Source organism: Perognathus longimembris, chromosome 2 (genome assembly GCF_023159225.1).
Source record: "Perognathus longimembris pacificus isolate PPM17 chromosome 2, ASM2315922v1, whole genome shotgun sequence".
Lineage (NCBI taxonomy): Eukaryota > Metazoa > Chordata > Mammalia > Rodentia > Heteromyidae > Perognathus > Perognathus longimembris.
This window is the reverse complement of record NC_063162.1, coordinates 28,262,784-28,281,908: the sequence shown is the minus strand read 5'-3', so window position 1 is coordinate 28,281,908 and position 19,125 is coordinate 28,262,784. Positions and strand designations below refer to the sequence as shown.

The 19,125-nt window shown below is 41.0% G+C and overlaps 1 protein-coding gene across 5 annotated transcripts in view; it reads right to left on the bottom strand.

Moving 5' to 3' along the window:
* Positions 1 to 19,125, bottom strand: part of Myof (myoferlin) — a 137,240-nt gene that overhangs the window by 76,139 nt on the left and 41,976 nt on the right. For 3 of the 5 annotated variants that reach the window (XM_048338680.1, XM_048338683.1, XM_048338682.1), the window contains exons 6-19: positions 17,079 to 17,245; positions 16,332 to 16,460; positions 14,226 to 14,288; positions 14,092 to 14,142; positions 12,788 to 12,818; positions 12,168 to 12,283; positions 10,986 to 11,112; positions 9,071 to 9,174; positions 8,003 to 8,071; positions 7,860 to 7,903; positions 6,809 to 6,891; positions 3,948 to 3,986; positions 3,204 to 3,328; positions 1,247 to 1,363 (exon numbers count right to left, since the gene is read on the bottom strand). In XM_048338680.1, coding sequence (XP_048194637.1) covers positions 1,247 to 1,363; positions 3,204 to 3,328; positions 3,948 to 3,986; positions 6,809 to 6,891; positions 7,860 to 7,903; positions 8,003 to 8,071; positions 9,071 to 9,174; positions 10,986 to 11,112; positions 12,168 to 12,283; positions 12,788 to 12,818; positions 14,092 to 14,142; positions 14,226 to 14,288; positions 16,332 to 16,460; positions 17,079 to 17,245 — 1,265 coding nt within the window. The remainder of the gene's footprint in view (positions 1 to 1,246; positions 1,364 to 3,203; positions 3,329 to 3,947; positions 3,987 to 6,808; positions 6,892 to 7,859; positions 7,904 to 8,002; positions 8,072 to 9,070; positions 9,175 to 10,985; positions 11,113 to 12,167; positions 12,284 to 12,787; positions 12,819 to 14,091; positions 14,143 to 14,225; positions 14,289 to 16,331; positions 16,461 to 17,078; positions 17,246 to 19,125) is intronic. The other 2 variants (XM_048338681.1, XM_048338684.1) reach the window with 1 other exon arrangement.

The following is a 19,125-nucleotide window of genomic DNA, read 5'->3' as shown; positions in this document are numbered from 1 at the left end:
GTTATTTACACTCCACCCAGGATACAGGACCTTTCCAGAATGAATGCACAGGATCACGACCACATTCTAGAGTTACTACACGCACCCTGAGTTTAAGCCCAGGACTGCTGGGGGGTGGGGAGTCAAAGAATAGTCAAACCACACATGTTAAATCTAAGAAGGGCATTATGGTATTAATTGCACAGTGATAGTATTTGTATGTTTATATGGGGGAGAGGGAGATGAGGAATAGGGTGAGGAGATGAAAAAGGACTTAATTCTTTTTTTTTTTTTTTTTTTTTTGGCCAGTCCTGGGGCTTGGACTCAGGGCCTGAGCACTGTCCCTAGCTTCTTCTTGCTCAAGGCTAGCGCTCTGCCACTTGAGCCACAGCGCCACTTCTGGCCATTTTCTGTATATGTGGTGCTGGGGAATCGAACCCAGGGCCTCATGTGTACGAGGCAAGCACTCTTGCCACTAGGCCATATCCCCAGCCCCAGGACTTAATTCTTGGTGGGACCCAAAATCATCAACCTGGGTTTCTCAGAAATTGTTAGGGAGGTTAACTAGGGAGACTTTCTGGCTTTAGGAAGGAAGGGTGCTCATAATTGTTGTGGGCCTTGTGTAAACATGCCCCTGTAAATAGTGAATGGCTGCGTGCTGAGCATACCGGTGGCTTGGGCCTGTAATCCTAGCTACTCAAGAGGCTGAGATCTGAGGATGGAGGTTTGAAGCCAGCCCAGCCAGGCAAGTGTATGAAACTCTTATCTCCAATTGGAGCCGTGACTCAAAGTGGTAGAAAGCTAGCCTTTAGCAGAAAGGCTCAGGAACAGAGTATAGGCCCTGAACTCATGTCCCATGAGCAATAAAAATAAAATAAATAGTGAAGCCTGAAGTATTACAGCGGCTCGTGACCATGGAAATGTCTAGTGGTGGCTCCTATACTTTTGAGGGGTAGCTCTTAGAGCAGCTACCTTCTCATGACCCCCCATTCTCAGCGCATTCAGTTTGGAAGGATCTCTATTCTTGCCTGTTTTCAACAGAGTACTAAGATCTCAAAGGATGAAACAAACCTTCTTACTCTCAGAGGGCTGCTATAGATATGTTAAGAGGTTGCACCAGTTACCTGGTATGGGGAAGGTCCAATTTTATCCCAGACAGCTCTTCAGTCCTTGGGTGTCCCCTAAAGGTCAGTCTAGTACTGGCCATCCTACCTCCAATGCTCTCCAATACTTTTCTCCATACCATGAGTTACACTCGAACATTTACCTCAACAACCAACAAGTCATCATTTGAAATGGGCGCAAGCATCTTGTCTGGTGGTGTCTTTTCAAGGAAAGTGCTTAATTCAACCAAGATCCTGCCTCTGTAAGCAACTCCTTCTCCCTGCAAGGCAAGAACATAGGGTTATTCCTCTAGGTGTAGACAATGGCAAAAATAACAATGCCTTTCTAGTTAGGCTAATATTATCACCACCATATACCATATATACCGTGTGTGTGTGTGTGTGTGTGTGTGTGTGTGTGTGTGTGTATCTCCAGTGTTCCTCCAAAATGAATCAGTTAGCAACTCTTACAGATAGATTTCAGAACTTTAAAAAAACTTTTATTGTTATTAGAAAGGTGATACACAGAGGGTTACAATTATGTAAGTCAAGAAAAGAGTATATTTCTTTTTTGACGATGTCACCCCTTCTCTTCCATTTTTCCCTCTCATCTCCACCCACAAGTTGTATCATTAGTTTCCAGCACAGTCCAGTGAATACCATTGCTGCATTTTTCACCCTTTGTCCCTGCATTTCAGATCTTTACATTTTGAAGGAAGATCCTTTAGAAAGGAAACCAAAGAGATCCTCCTAGATCCTGCTCGAGCCCAAAGGGATCCTAGCTCTGACTGAGGACAGAGTTTAAGAAGCCCTGCTCTAGTAGGATGCTGTCGGCTCATGCCTGTACTCCTAGATACTTAAGAGGCAAGATCTGAGGATCATGGTTTAAAGCCAGCTCTGGCAGGAAAATCCATGAGACTCTTGTCTCCAATATACTACTCAGAAAATGCCAGGGGTGGAGCTGTGGCTCAAGTGGTAGACCTCTAACCATCAGTACAAAGAAGCTCAGGGACAGCTCCTGGGGCTCTGAGTTCAAGCCCCAGGACCAGCAAAAAAGAAAGAAAGAAGGGGAAAGAAGGAAGGAAGGAAGGAAGGAAGGAAGGAAGGAAGGAAGGAAGGAAGGAAGGAAGGAAGGAAGGAAGGAAGGAAGGAAGGCAGGCATGTTCTGCATCTGCCAGGTGAAAGGTGGGAAGGGAGTGTGATGGGGCTGTAAGTCTCCCTCTTCTTACTTCAGCAGCAAGCTCTACATTTACCTATATTAACTCAGCTCCTTATTTCCTCTTCTCAGAATAGGGAGGCCTCCATGGACAAGGCAACCGGGCCAAGTCTCAGAGTAAGCAGGAAATAATGGAAGAAGGTGTTCTGAGTCAGTGAAATATGAGGGGAAAGTGTGGGTATTCCTCCCACCACACCCAGCTGTGTTGGCACCAAATCTCCTAAAGAGGAAGGGAGGGACCCCAATTCCACAACTGTCTTCTGGACATTTCCCATCTCTAGGACCCTGTGTTCTCATCTATGTAATGAAGGCTGTGGGCCAGATCAGGTATAACAAAGTCTCTGCAGACACTGGAGCTTGGCATTGACAAGAATTCCAAAGTAGCACAGTGTCAGTATTGATTGCTGAAGTGTACAAGTTAGGGTGTGTGTGTGTGTGTGTGTGTGTGTGTGTGTGTGTGTGTGTGTGTGTGTGTGATTATTTCATCCCTCATTTTAGATGACCTCTAGGATCTTTTTCTTTTTTTCTTTTTTGCCAGTCCTGGGGATTGGGACTCAGGAGCACTGTCCTTGGCTTCCTTTTGCTCAAGGCTAGGACTCTACCTATTGAGCCACAGTGCCACTTCTTTTCTGTTTATGTGATGCTGAGGACTCGAACCCAAGGCTTCATGCATGCTAGGCAAACACTCTACCACTAAGCCACCTTCCCAGCCCATCTAGGATCTTTTTCTATTCTGGCACTCAATGACTTGAGGAATCTGAGTTCTCTCCTTCAAGATATTCTTCAGTCAGATTGTGAATATCTATATGAGGAGGAAGGGGATGCCCCCTAAACATACTTACCTTGATAGAAAGGAATCACATTAGCCAGTGCCTGATAGTATCAACCTTAATGGACAAACTAACCTTTCCTGTGTTTAGGTCATCATAGGGGTCTGGGAATCCAGTGTATTCCCTAGGGCTCCCATAAAGGTTCAGGTAACAAGGTCCAAATGTTGGGACAAAGCCCACCTCTGTTTCTCCTGTATTTGCTGAGAGACAAACACAATCATTAGATTTCAGGATTTAAATATTCTGTAGAAATTCTATGAAAATAAAATATTAGTTATTAGTTAACTGGATGAGATTAAGTTCGTTGTCCATTCTATGAGTTAGTTATATTAGTGAAAATTATAGACCCCTGCTGGGCTTGCTGAATTTCATCTTATTGTAGAATATTAAATAAACCATTTTTAGCAGGTAGCTCAGGTAAACGTATTACAAAAAGAGAATGTTATTCAAATCAACGAATAATAAGATTTTCAACATAATCATCACAACTGATTTAATGTCCTCACATCTCTACTTCCTGAACATAAGCAATAGCAAACACTGTTATATCTCACAAGCAAGTACTGCGCTCAAGCTAAACAAGATGGTGTGAATCTAGGTGAAGACATGAACATATAAGCAAGTGCTGGTTAGCAAACAGGTTCGAAGCACACCATGCAGGACAATCACACCATACTCACAACAATACTGTGATGCTAGTGAAACTACCTTTGGGCCAACAAAATGTTAAAGGAATGGTTCTAAGGCAATCAATTAATACATTCTTAGTAAGATGATAGTAGATAGAAAGTTCTAGTAGCAAAATTGCAAGGCATAAACCTGTATACGATGCAGCCCCAGTTCCCGAAGATGAGAGATCTATGTAGCAAAAATGATTGGTTAAAATACAAGAGAAACATGGGCATTGTGAAACACACACTGTAAAGTGACACAAATCTGGTTCCAGGTAAGTACTTTAGCAACACAAGTAGCACTCCATATTTACACCCAGGCACAGGACAATTTGGGAATTAATGCAAATCTCATGTGACTCTAAGCTTTGTGACAACCAGCAGAGCCCCTACACTTGAATAACCCAAATTCACTAGCCCAAAGACCCAAGCATGAAAAAAGCTGGCTTCCCATAGCCAAAGGAGGCAGGTGACAAGACCAACATCTCATGCTTTCAATATAAAAAAGGTATTTGTCATATGGCTGTCTTAGCTGGGATCAAAGCCAGAAAATTCAAGTTAATTTGGCCAAAAGCAAAACACCTGAAGTTATTCATATATTATGTGACTCAAAGCACAGTTTGTTCCTTTTGTTTCATTGTTATTTTGAGACCCGGTAATGCATTTGAGGGGCAGAAGATCTCACAGGGCTGAAACTTAATCCTCCATCATAACTAAAATCTTATACTAATATTTCTTGAGTAATTTATCTGTATATATTATGACTTCTACTACTAATATGGATTTTAGTTATTTTATCATGATTTCATATAGTTAAAGCATGCTTTTTAGTGCCTCTACTAGCTTCTTTCCTTCTTCCTTTTCATTCTCTCATATTGAACTTGAACTCAGAGCCTCTTGCTCTTGCTTAGCTTCTTTGCTCAAGGCTGCTGCTCTATCACTTGAGCTATACTTTCACTTTCTTTTTTTGCTGGTTAATTGAAGGTAAGAATCTAATGAACTTCTCTTCCCAGGCTGATGTCAACCTCATGAATAGCAAGGACTGCAGCTTCTCTATTGGTGCTTTAACCCAAAGTGATTATATCTGTATATCTGATAAGAAGATTCTATAAGCTATAATATTCTTGCCTTTAACCTCCATTTTCTTCTTCCATTTCTAAGCTCTATTTCTGTGCTTCTACTTTATATATTGTAATGAATGATGACATTTATATTATGTTCAGAGTTTGGACCATAGGTTTAATAACAATAGAAAATAAATAGTGCTTACATTATAGCAACTACATAAATATTGTTCTCTGCAGAGAAATAGAAAGGGTTGTGGTTATATTTTCTTTGTCACAGCCCTAGTATTATGTAATCACTGTGTCTCTCTGTGCTGAACACTTGAAAGGACTCTCTTGTTTATCTTCCACCATTTGCTTAAAGTAATATGCCTTTATATTTCAATGACATTGTTTTCTGATCACTTCTTGTTTCTTCTAGGATTTATAATTGCCTTTCTTCCTAGTTTCTCAAAGAAGAAAAACTGATAATTTGTTTCACCATATCTGTAACATCTTATTCATACTGCTACTTAAATGAATGTTATTTTAAAAAATAAAACTTATTAAGATCTCTTAAGATGAAGTTAATGGAAACTGGAGTTTCTTATGGGGCTGGGAATGTAGCTTAGTGGTAGAGTGCTTGCCTAGCATGTATGAAGGCCTGGGTTCGATTCCTCAGCACCACATGTACAGAAAAAGCTGGAAGTGGTGCTGTGGCTCAAGTGGTAGAGTGCTAGCCTTGAGCAAAAAGAGGCCAGGGACAGTGCTCAGGCCCTGAGTTCAAGCCCCAGGACTAGCAAAGAAAAAAAAAAGATTCAGAGTTTAAGACAAAAACTCCCCCAAATTCTGTAGCTTTATTCAGTATGTATAATCTGTGGAATACCAGTGGCTCATGCCTGTAATCCTAGCTACTCAGGAAGCTGAAATCTCAGTCAGAAAAGTCTGTGCCTGGGAAGAAAAGTCCATGAGACTCTTTTCTGCAATTAACCACCAAAAGGCCAGAAAAGGAGTTACGGCTCAAGTGGTAGAACACCAGTTTGAACAACAAAGTTAAAGGACAGTACCCAGGCTGTGTTCAGGACTTATTTAACCTGGCACACAAAAATATATGTTTTACCTATTGGCAATTACAAGAATTTTTGTTTTGGCAGTACAAAATAAAACTATTGGTATTAATGTGTTAACATTAAATCATTTCCTCTTATCTTCTTAATTTATTTCCTTCATTGTTTACTACAGCTTGAGGCGTATTCACCAAAACATAATGCTAGATACCAGTGGGTAGGTCTCAAGTGTGGAAAATACCCCCTTCCCCAAATGCATGACTTATCAATGTCTGCTAGAGTGAAAACAAAAATACATGGCATCTGAGCAGTATTCCATGGTTCACTGGTATCTGGCCTCATTCCTGCTAGGGAATCAGCTGAGAAGGGACTTGCTGTATTGGGGTGGACTTCTGTGATAGAATAGATAGGGCACTCTAAAATCAAAATGTTAATGTTCTACCAATAATCCAAAATGTGGGGCTGGGGATATGGCCTAGTGGCAAGAGTGCTTGCCTCGTATACATGAGGCCCTGGGTTCAATTCCCCAGCACCACATATACAGAAAATAGCCAGAAGTGGCACTGTGGCTCAAGTGGCAGAGTGCTAGCCTTGAGCAAAAAGAAGCCAGGGACAGTGCTCAGGCCCTGAGTCCAAGCCCCAGGACTGGCCAAAAAAATAAAAATAAAAAATAATCCAAAATGTATAAGGAGGTTTTGGATGAGAGTAAGAACACTAAGATCTCTGAACTGTTGGCTGTTTCTCTTATTATTAGGCATCACTGAAACAATGGTTTACTAGGCTCATCAAATTTGCCTTTTGAGAAACAATACCTATTCCCAGATGGCCCCTCCTCTGCGTTTGTCCCTTCTCCAGAAATTTTGCATCCTGTTTTGTGCCAGAATTACTAAGTGACGTACCTTCTACTTCCCCACCAGAGGCAGCAATTTTGGAGAGGTATAAATATGTTGTTCCAACAACATCATTTTTGGTAAGACGGTCCCTGCATCAAAGAAAAGGTTAAGGTCTCTGCCTATAAATATAAGTTTTCATTTCAATAAGTAATAATAATATGATATTAAAAAGGATGACACTGATCAAGATACATTGTATTCATATGATGATGATGATGATGATGATAAAGACAGCATTGGACATACTCCAGACCTCAGAAATCATCCAGTGCAATGGGCCTCAAGCTTTATTGTGCTTAAGAATCATTTGTAGGGGCTGGGAATGTGGCCTAGTGGTAGAGTGCTTGTCTAGCATGCATGAAGCCCTAGATTCTATTCCTCAGCACCACATGTACAGAAAAGGCCAGAAATTAGCACTGTGGCTCAAGTGGTAGAGTGCTAGCTAGCCTTGAGCAAAAGGAAGCCAGGGACAGTGCCCAGGCCCTAAGTTCAAACCCCAGGACTGGCCAAAAAAAGAAGAAAGAATGAAATGCTGAGTTAGACAATTCATTTTGTAGTTACAAAACTGAAACATTATAGAAAGGTGGAGGAATTTTCCTATGGCTGCTTAATACTATTTCCATAAAATGAGTTAATCAATTTGAAGCACATGACATTATGAGTACAACATTATATATAAAATAATTATATGCATTTTATTATGTTCACACTAATTATTACAATTTAACAATTATAATGAGTTATCTGAGGGTTTAGGATAGGGAGAGAATTTCCCCTCCAATTCAAGTAGTGATTGAATATATACTAAGTGTGAGTTGTTACTAAGTGATAGGTACTGTTTCTCCAGTATAGGTGCTTGCCTAAATCTTTGAATGTTGTGGGAACAAATGTACCCACGCCCACTATAAATAATGTAGTACACTCCGTGTATGTGTGTAAGTAGAGAAAGAAACCCAATCTATCAAAAAGTAAGTTAATCCATCTAGAGCAATGTCCACTACATCTCAATATTCAATTTTTTTAATGTGGGGCTAGACACTTGTCTATTTCAACTCACCAGTCATATACTGTTAGTTTTATTTTTTCACACATCGAAGGGAACTGTTAAAATGAAACAAAAAAAGAAAATTATTTCTCCATTTATTTAGTAGCTACAAAAGCGAGTACTCTCACTTTTTCTAAAAGAAAAGGAAGTCAAACCTTGATCTGAAGATTGACCACTTGATTCCACACAGGGTTTGCATTTTTCTCGATTATATTTGTGCACATCTGCAAATCATCAAAACAAAATTGTAGAGGTCAGAAGTTTCAAATTTCTAAAATTGTCATATACATATATAGAGAGTGTTATGGTGTTAGTAGTTTATTTATTGTTATATGCTTAGTAACCAGGTTAAACTTTGTCTAACCTGCCTCCCTCCTTTTAATTTTGGTGCTAGGGATATAATCTAGGGACTTCCATATGCAAAGTATATCTTCTATCACTGAACTTTCATTCAGTCTTCAAGCTTAATTTTCCTTGATAATGACTTGGTAATATATGACACAGTATAAATACTAATCTTTGCTTTCTCCATGCACTAAATATTTGTATTTATCCATGTCATCATTAGTTTGCAATTGCCAGATGTCTAACATTAGGTAAATATAATAAGGCAAGAGTTAAAGTTTCTTATTATACACTAAAACACACACACCACTCCATTACCTCTTGTCACTTGCTCTATTTCTTAGAGCTCTAAGCATGATCTGAAATGATTCACTTTCTGGTTTGCTTGTGTGTTGCCTGTGGTGTGGTTTCAGTCCTTCCCACAAGTTCATGAGTTGGAAAATCAATCCCTAAATTCGTATGTTCATGGTATTTTGAAGTGAAGTCTTTGGGAGGGAATTAGTATTAGATGAGGTCACCAGGCTGGGTGGGGCCCCACGAGGGCTTGGAATGATTGCGGCTGGCTTGGGAATTTGCCTAAGGTTAAAATAGCACTTGAACCTTGGAAATAATTTCAATAACACAGTCAGACTTTTCTCTATTCTAATCTTCCAAAAGATTGAATTTTCTAATGGATTCTAATGCATGATTTCCACTCGAGAATAAGGCTGTGGAGAAACTTGGTGTGTTTGATTTAGATGAAATTTGTGTTCTTGAAGAACAGTCTGCTCACCAGGGGGTGATTTTTAACAAAAAGCAAGCAGGAATTCACCAAAAGGAAAGCTCAGTGCAAGCAATATTTTCATTAAGAGGCAAGTATACTTAGATCCTGTGCAAACCTTTTTTCCAGCAAAGGCAACTTCAACGAAAGGGTCCACCAGGTTTTTCTTATCTGCAGTGCCACCAAATATCTCCTTCACAGTCTGTGAGAAAGCATCATCCACTGGAAGAGAACATGCACACAGTAGGCATTAAGTTCAGTTATCTTCAAAGAGTAGAAACATTTCACCAAAATGTAAAAATGTTCTCCTACATTTGAGGAAAGGTGTGCAAGAATCGTTCTAGAAAGGCACCAGAGAAATCCCATTTGAGAAACAAAGACAGAAAAGGTCTTCTCCCAGCAAAGTTCAAAAATCAACAACAAAAAATAAGCCCACAAATTACTATGTTGAGAAATGCTTATTTATGGAAGAAAAAAAAATAGAATGATGAAAGTCCATGCAGTCAAGGGAAGAGGCCATTTTGTATCCTCTGGCTTGGTTGCAGTTTAGAAAAGGTGTTTTAGGGCTGGGAGTATGGCTGAGTGGTAGAGTGCTTGTCTCACGTACATGAAGCCCTGGGTTTGATTCCCTAGCACCACATATATAGAAAAAGCCAGAAGTGGTGCTGTGGCTCAAGTGATAGAGTGCTAGCCTACAGCAAAAAGAAGCCAGGGACAGTGCTCAGGCCCTGAGTTCAAGCCCCAGGACTGGCAAAAAGAAATAAAGAGAGAGAGAGAGAGAGAGAGAGAGAAAGAGAGAGAGAGAGAGAGAGAGAGAGAGAGAGAGAGAGAGAGAGAGAGCAAGCAAGAAGGAAAGTATTTTAGGTCAAAAGGATAAAAAATACAAGCTGACTTTTAAAATAAATTCTAGAAAATGAAGCACTATCATGAATAACATAGCCATACATGGAATCAAGCACAAGCACAAACAGATCTCTTTGATTTGATAAACTCAAAAGTAGATAAAATCAACCAAGTGGAGCAATAATGCACTGTACTGAATGGGAAGATAGTATAGACAGGGCCTTAAAAAGGGGAAGCATCCCAGGAAAAGCTGCCAGCTCTGAAGAGATGCATGGGCTGTGTGTGGGTGCAGCCTCCAGGGACTTGCAGAAGGCTCCCCCATTCCCAAGACCAGCAGGAAGCAGACAAACCCAGGCTCCTAGCTCTCATTATCTTAGTTATTTTTGCCTAGGCTAATCAGAGATTCTCCTTCCTGTGCTTCCTACATGGCTGGGTTGACATATGCATGCCACCACATGCCTAGCTTATGGGTTGAGATGAGGTTTCCCTAATGTTTTTCCTGAGCAGGCCTTGAACCACAATCTTCCCAATCTCCAATTCCAGAATAGCTAGGATGTATAGATGCCATGATTGGCCCTTGCCTCTGTATGTGCATGTGTTGCTACTAGTCAGCACCTAGCTACTGACTCTAATTTTAATCTTTCCAATAAAATGCTTTCAATGGAAATTTTGATAATCTATTAGATTATCAATTAATGTTTCACTATTAATTGATTAATGTCTCACTAGTCAGTGCTGGCTTCTTGCTAAGCCCAGACTGGCTTTTTAATAGTCAATATCAAACACATTTATTTGATTTTGAAATTTTCTTTACTCTACTTTTGGGGCTGGGAATATGGCCTAGTGGCAAGAGTGCTTGACTTCATTTGGGATTAAAAAAAAAAAGGTTAGGAGTACTTATTGCTCACTTCTCTTTAGCATTGTCTAGAAGAAGAAAAAGATAGACACAGAGGGGGAAAAAATGGATAGAGCAGAATAGGCCAAAAGCAGGTGAAGGAACATGGATCGGAAACCAATCAGCTGGGCAAGAAGCTTTCAGTGGAGCCAGACAATTAAAATAAGCCTGCGAAGACGTTCTCAGCAGAAAGATGTGCAGCAGGGAGCACCAGTCAGTATTCAGATGATGAGTTGAGCACATCCATCATGCAGATAACTGGTAAACCTGGGGCCCAGAGCAAATCCATACATACTCTGTGGGATGTCCTCTGCTCGGTAGATTTTCAGCAAGAAGGTCACCCACCGCAGGGCAATGCCAGCAGGCAGTAACAAATTGCTCTCTACATCATCACTGTCGATATCACGATCTCTTTTCTCAGGCTATTGAAGACATAAGATTAAATTTGCATATATATAATTCAATTTACGTATATAGAAAAGCATCATTTCTACAAAGCCAAATTGATGCTTGTAAACAGAAAGTAATGAAAATTTTGTTTCTATTAGGTTCAAGACTGGGAACTCAAATTTGGTACCAGCTCCTTTTGCTCATTGGCTAGTGTTCTACTAACTTGAGCCATGCCTCTAGACTCAACCATTTCTATTTGGAGTCTTCATGTTTACAGTGTAAGAGTTCAGTCATCAACTTTCTTGCAACCTCAAAACTATTCTACAAAACAAATGTTTATAGGACTCTGTGTCCTTCTGTATGTTAGGTTTTTAAAGTAAGTAGCCAGTAAAGGAGAACGCTATGCAGTATTCAGGCAAGAGAGAAAAATTTACTATTGAACTGCTGGCTGGTGGCCAAGATGATGCATGGCCAGAGAGAAGGGAGAGAAGGGGCGACCCCCATCCAGCTCTGCCTTATCTATGGCAGGGGCACGAGGGTATGGCCAGGTGGATTAAGATGTGACCTCAGGGACGAGGGAGGTAATTGCCTCCAGGTCTGCTGGTTACCCAGGTAACTAGGTGGAGACTTAATGAGGTAGGGGTGCATCTGCATAGAGCTCTTGGGGGACGCACCTTACACTGTAGTTTTATGAGACATGAACAAATGCAGTTCTGACATTTTTCCAATTTCTCTCTGGCCACTCTCTATGCCCCAGTTTGTAGCCCAATTTTCCAGAAACCCTTCAGGTAACAATGCCTGGTTCTATAAGTAAGCCCTGCTTTGTAGACAAAATTAGTCTTTCTAAAGATTCAAGGAAGTCATAGAAACACACATATCTTTCCTGAATTAAATACTCATGGACTCTAGAAGTGAGCTAGAATGATCATCTATGATCAGAAAAGGACAGCTTTTCAAGAATGAGAGGAACTACAGGAGTGAGGTAACTGGAAGTCCTGCTTCATTTCACAACTGATGGCCTATTTGCTTCCATCTTGATGTTTTCTTGGTGTGTAAAAAGCAAAAGGTAGAACCTTTAGGGACTCACAGGAGGTTCATCTCCAGTTCCCAGGATAAACATGCTGACTTTCAGGTAACCCTTAGCACCTGAACTGGTATCTTCAGGGTCATTGAGGAGAAGCCATTTCCTCATGATGGCATGACCTATGATGAAAGAACAGAAGGACAAGGATGCTCTGAAGACCTGTAGGTGGGTCTGTGATTTTATCTGCTAGAAGAACAACAAGCAATTCCTTACACCAAACCCCACAAATGAATCTGTAGAATAATATCTTCTTTTCTGCAGGTAAAACTTGCATCTTACCTACTCACCTCATCCCTATCTGTCTCTCCTGATATGACTCAAATGAAACCCTTTAAGCTCCATGACAAGTGTTAAAATTTGATCTTGAAAAGATTGAAATGTTCTCACCATAGAGAGTATCAACTTGTGAATGCTAAGATTAAAGAAAACAGACATTCATATTAAGATACTATTATTCATGCCCACTAACTATCCCCTCCCATAAAGAAAATGATGGTTTTCTATTCTTTTGTTCTTCTGTTTCTTTGATTCCTTGGTCTTAAGGTTTTCTTGATTCCTAGAATCTTTCTCAGAGTTAAAAGGAACTGATTTGATTGACACTTTGACAGAAATAACAAACTTACCAGGTTCATCATACACAAATCCAATATCGATCTGGGAAAAAAGTAATTGAAAGTAGATTATGCAGATTTAAAAAATCAGATTAGTGGCTTTAAAGAAAACATTATTATATTTAAAGACAACATTCTTGTTCTTAAATTCTCTGAACTAGACTTAAATTCCTATCTTACTCACTCTGTATCTCTAATACATGTCACATGTGTGACCCCCTATCCTTTACTGTTGAATGAATGAATTTGTCCTTTTTTTTGTCAGTCCCAAGTCTTGAACTCAGGGCCTGGGCACTGTCCCTGAGCTTCTTTTGCTCATGGCTAGCACTCTACCACTTGAGCCACAGCACCACTTCTGGCTTTTTCTGTTTATGTGATACTAAGGAATCAAACCCAAGGCTTCATGCATGCTAGGCAAGCACTCTACCACTAAGACACATTCCTAGCCCAATGAACTAGTCTTAAAGCTCGAAGGGACTATGAAAGTAGGGCAACCAATACACCCACATTCATTTGAGACTTTCCTATTATCTATGTGAAAGTACAAGATATACTGGGACCATTAATCATTACACTCATTAATCTAGCCTAACCTTTTGTCCAATACTCTTCTTCCTTCCACTAATGCTAATGCCAATATTAATATAACCATTGTTTGGGAAGGCATTCATTGTGCCAGATACTTTTCTAAGTGCTCTTCATAAGTTATTTCATTTAACCTTCCCAAGGATCCCATTTTACAGATGAAAATACTAAATAAGCATCAGAGATACCGAGTTCCCTTGGAACACATAACTATGATACAGCTCTTTCTGACCCAGGACTTTTAGTGACTGGAATTCTACTTTTGAGAAGCAGCTTATTCTCTATAGAACTGCTGAGAAGGAATCAATGAAGTATTTATTTAATTCCAGTGAGAGTTACTTGGAAAAGCATGGCGCTTGTCTTGCCTGATTTGGTTTTCCTTTCATACTTCAGACTTAAAACTTTTGGTTCTGTAAATGGAGCTCTGGGTTCATTAGTGAGTGGAACTGTTGGAGGTTCTTGCCTTTGTGGCCACAGGTTTGCTTCTACCCACAGTTGGGACACTGGCAAAGACCCGGATGTGGGAGCTGCAGAGCATCTTGCTTTGGGGCACTGTTAATAGTATACTTTGAGAGTAGATAAGACCCAAGCAGCCCTCAGCAAGGATCATGGTGTTGGTTCTTTAAACACTACGCTGAGATGTCACCAAAATGCATACTCTGAGACATGGCCAGATTCCCTGTAATTATGAAAGTTTTCCATGTGAGTTGGGTGATGTGGACTGCTGTTACCTTGAATTCCCCCATCAGACAATCTGCCCGCAGAGAATGGGAATTATAAACCTGGAAGAAAGGAAAAGAGTGAGAAGGAGGTTTGCCTTTGTCTGGCAGCTAGTAAGCAAGTCTCTTCTCACCCTGCTACTTACCCGGATGCTGACCATCTCATCCATCAGTTCAGAAGGGGTCATGTGGACATTGTAGAAAAATAACTGTTGAAACAATAGAGGGAATGGTGGAATGTTAACAAGTGGTTCAGGTTTGGTAGGATCTGATGCAACAAGGCTGGGAGCTTGTCTACAAAAATATAAAACCCATTTCAAAGTTAGTTTGACCATGGACAGGCCCTGAAGTTTAAGCTTCATGTGAACTCACATCATCATATTGGAGTAAGAAGTAAGGAACAAATGTAGCATTTAAACAAAATCATGCATTTGGGATGAAATACAGATGTAAGGTTAGCTCATGTTGTCAGACTTCCTACGATAGGTACTTAAGGCTGGTGTGACCTGGAGGGCTCTTTTAGTTCACTATTTTTTTTATATGCATTGCCTTGGTCTAGTGTATTTTAATCTTTCCAAGTAAAGTGCTCTCAAAGAAAACTTTAATAATCTATTAGATTATCAGTTAATGTTTCACTAATAATTGATTAATGTCTCACTAGTCAATGTTGTCAACAGTTTAATTCATTGCAACAGCTAAGCTTCAGGTGGTGGATTCTTGAGTGATGAATATTAGGTATTCAAAGGTTACAACAGATCTTCCCAATACATGTTAGTCCTAAAGGAAAAAGATTTAGCATTTATTCAAAGTAGATGCTTTTCTTCAAATTTTTACTCAGAAACATTTCAAATCCACAAGAAGGTTGAGATGATAAACATGACTTTTTACCATGTTCCTTACCATTTTAGGGGTATTTGTCACCTTTTCCATTTTTAACCACTTGAAGAAAAGCTCTAGTTTTTATGAAATGCCCATGAAATACATTTGGAAATCTGGATATAGGTGGTTCATACCTGTAATCCTAGCTACTCAGGAGGCCGAGATACAAGGATTGTAGTTCACAGCCAACCCCAGGCAGAAAAGTCCATAAGAATCTTATCTCCAATTCAAAAAGCCAAAGTAGAAGTGGAGCTCAAGTGGTAGAGTGCCAGCCGTGAGTAAAAATGTGCAGGGACAGTGCCTAGGCTTTGAGTTCAAGCTCCAGTACTGGTGTACACACACACACACACACACACACACACACTCACACACCAAAAACTTGTGGGCTGATGTAGTAGGCCCAGTTGTAGAATGCCAGCCTGGCAATCATGAGGATCTGAGATGAAACCACAGTAAAGCAACTACAAAAATTTGTGTTTATCAAGGACATGTGTCTTGTATATAAGATTATTCGACCAAAGGAAGGGAAAGGGAATCACAGAAACAGCAGGTCAAAGGACAAACGAATACAACAATGATACTCACTGAACAATAAGTTGGATATCAACCTTACAACTTGGGGAGAAGGGGAGTAGGAAGGGGTAAGCAGGAGAAAATGAAGGATGGGGTAACATTGTTTCAAAAACAAATGTAATCATTACCTTACTTATATAACTGTAACCTCCTACACATCTTTTCAATAAAGATAAAATTTTTAAAAATAAAATGCTAGATATAATAAAATTTCCTGAAACAAAAAAGACATCATTACCAGTATTATAAATAACCAGCAAATGCTTCATGTCATAAATACATTGAAAATGCCTATAGATCAAATAACTAATAGAAAAACAGGCATAGGATTAAACAAAAAAGATAACTAGCTGGGTGCTGGTGGCTCACCCCTGTAATTCTAGCTACTCAGAACGCTGAGATCTAAGGATTCTGGTTGGAAGCCAGCCCAAGGCAGACAAATCTGCAAGATCCTTATCTTCATGTACCCAGCAAAATGCTGCAAGTGGAGGTATGGCTCCAGACATAACCTTGAGCAGAAAAGGCAAAGCAAGAATCATGAGGCCCTGAGTTCAAGCCCCAGTGCCTCACTATCAGTAGACACAATACCAAAAAAAAGGAAGAAGAAGAAGAAAAAGAAAAGAGCAAAGATAGATGTAGATGACATCGTGTGCTTTATCAGAAGGAATGGATCTAAAGGAAAGTTCTTATAACTTCAGAATGACTCAGGTCAGCTGATCAGTTGGTTCTTAACTCTATGTTCAACACTGAAACACTGGACAGACTAACAGAGCAGAGACATCCATTCTCCAGCCACTCACCTCATCAAAAAATGGATTATTCCCCCTCTTGATCCTTGTCCGGTGTGTCTGGCCACAGATATGGACCTTGACCACGGGCCTTATGTTGTTTCCACTTAGCTGGCGACCCTCAATCACTCTGACTCGGATCTGCAAGCACAAAAGGGGCATTGTTAGCAACCCTACCCCAGCATGGGGTGCAAAGGGGCTTCAGATGCAGCTTCAGCTCTTCAGGCCATCCAGATGGCTGAAACCAGTCCAGGGCAGCTTTGCTGGTCCCTGTGCTAGTGCTCCTGGTCTGGGAAGGGTGACCCCTCATCATTCCCCATTTGGAAACTGGGTTCTAGAAATCCAGAACAGCTGGGAGGTTGAAATAGTTCAGAAGTAGTTTGGAAAAGGCGGGACATGGCTGAGGTCACTGCTCTGACTCCTAAGCTCTGGTGATAGACTCACTCCTTCATTCTAGAACCATCTCTGAGGTCGAAGGCAGTCCCATTGCTATGAACACTGCCATGTCTGTGTTTTTATTGTTTGATTAATTCTTGCCTAGCTCCAGTGGGAGGGAAGGCTGGATATATTCCTTGTAAGAGCCTCATGGGTATGACTATACCCACTTCTGCTTACATGAAGGGGAGCTTTTTTGTTGGGTTGGTGCCTAACATCTAACCACTCCCTATGGGAATAGGCCTGTCATCACATCACTGTCATTGCTGAGTGACAGACCATATGGTGGTGAACAAAGAGGCAGAGCACCCAGTCTGTGTCTACCTGGAAGTCCTGTGGCTTGTTGGACAGCATTCGCCGACTCTTCTTGCCTTTAGCAAGCCTCCGAGCAAGCTGAGCTTCTGTCATTGTCCCTGTTGGTCCTTTGGGCCCAGGGACCCTACCCGGACCATCCAATCTGTCATCACCTGGGTCTTCTTCTTCCTCTTCTCCTGGATCATCAAAAGGGAATCCAGTTAGAGACGGTACTTATCTGTAAATGCCTAAGTACCCCTGGGCTGCTGGCCGTAGACCTGGTCCTGCTGTTGATTTTCAGTGTTTCCAAGATGGCTGAGGAAGATTATCTTGATGCCACTGACTTGGGATGTGGGGTTCAGATACACTTCAGTTTTTTGTTTGTTTCAGGAAAATGTGTGTATAGTATATTCGCACTTGCTCAGACTTCCTTCAAAGGAGCCAAACAAATGCCAAAAACCTTACATCTGGCATTCTACTACCTAGAGCCACTCCTTCAACCAAACTTTTTTGTTGGTTAATTGGAGATTGAGTCTCACAGACTTTTCTAATTGGGCTGGCTTTGATCCTTGATCTTCAGATGTCAGCCTCCTAAGTAGCTAGGACAATGGTCATGAGCCACTGATGCCTAGGCAGAGTCAAGATTTTTTTTTTTTACTAGAAGTTGGATGGCATTATGGGAAAGGTAAATGTAGTATCCATCATACAATAAGTACTGCGTTGTATGCATCCTGAGCACTCAGTCTCTCTTCAGTGATAATCTCCTTGGAACCATGTGCCTGCAGCATACCAAAAGGTATAATTTAAGGAGGTTTAGAAGATTTGCATCTTTGTCTAGAAAAATACCAGTGTTTATTCAACCTGTCTTTGGATTTTAACAGTGATATTTTGCAATTCAAAAGCATGCCAAATAACTATTAATGACTGAAAAAACAAAATGAAATACTGAATGGATATGGTAAGCTGTATTATAATCCCAGTACTTAGGATGCCCAGGCAGAGGAACAACAACAACAAAAAATCATGGGAGAGATTTCCTTCTCACATGCAGCTGCCTGCATGAATCTGGCCAGAATTAGCTTGACCAGATTGCCATGTCATGGTGTGGCTCTTTAAAGCTTGGGTTCTAGGAACCATTTCCTACTCAATTGTGTTCTTGTTAAAACAAAATTCAAATATTTTCAGTAGCTTTCTCTTTCTTGCTTTGTTTCTTCTTTTTGTGCTCATCTTGTGGCTTAAACTCAAGGGGGAAAGGGCACTCTCCCTTAGATTTTTGCACAAGGCTAGTGCTTGAGACATACCTCCACTTTCAGCTCTTTGCTGGTTAACTGGAAATGAGAGTCTCCTGGACTTCCTGCCTGGACTTTTGAACCATAATTCTCAGATCTCTGCCTCCTAATTAGCTAGGTGTCTGGCCTAATGGGTTTGCTTAGGGGGTGGAGGCAGAGAGCAGTATTTACTATTTATCCCCAGCCATCCTGTCTTTCTGGAGATGCCATATTCTGCCTGTGCTATTAATTCTCTTTCTCATGGTGAAATCTTCTTAGGTGATGGCACTGGTTAGGCAGAAGATAATGACCTTGGAACAAAGGTCATCATAAAATAAGAATAAAGGCCTAGGCTATGAGTTGTTGGGGATTATTATGGCCTGGGAAAGGCTGCCCTTCCACCAGCCTTGGGACAATGGAAGTCCCTCCCACCTTCTGGCCTCCACCCCTTGGGAGGTGAACACGTGCGTGCCACCATGATGGGGTTGTCCCGCCCACAAAGGAAGTTTCGTGATGTCACTTGATGAACGTGGTCCCTAGCCTATGACTGGTCCTTTGGCCAGCCCCCTTTCTTTCCCGCCATTACTTCTATATAAGTGCCCTTCCATATTAAAGTCTTTGAGACGCTTCCCACCACCGCAGCGTGTCCCTGATGCCTTCCTTTTCGCCTCCGCCCTCGGTAACATGTGGGGGGACTGGGGGGAGGGGAAGCTTCAGCAACCTGTCCTCAACTTAGCGCTTGCCCATGTGAGCACGCCTTTGGCCTTCCGCTGGCGGAGGGCCAGGCTGAGTGCTCTTTCATAGAGTTT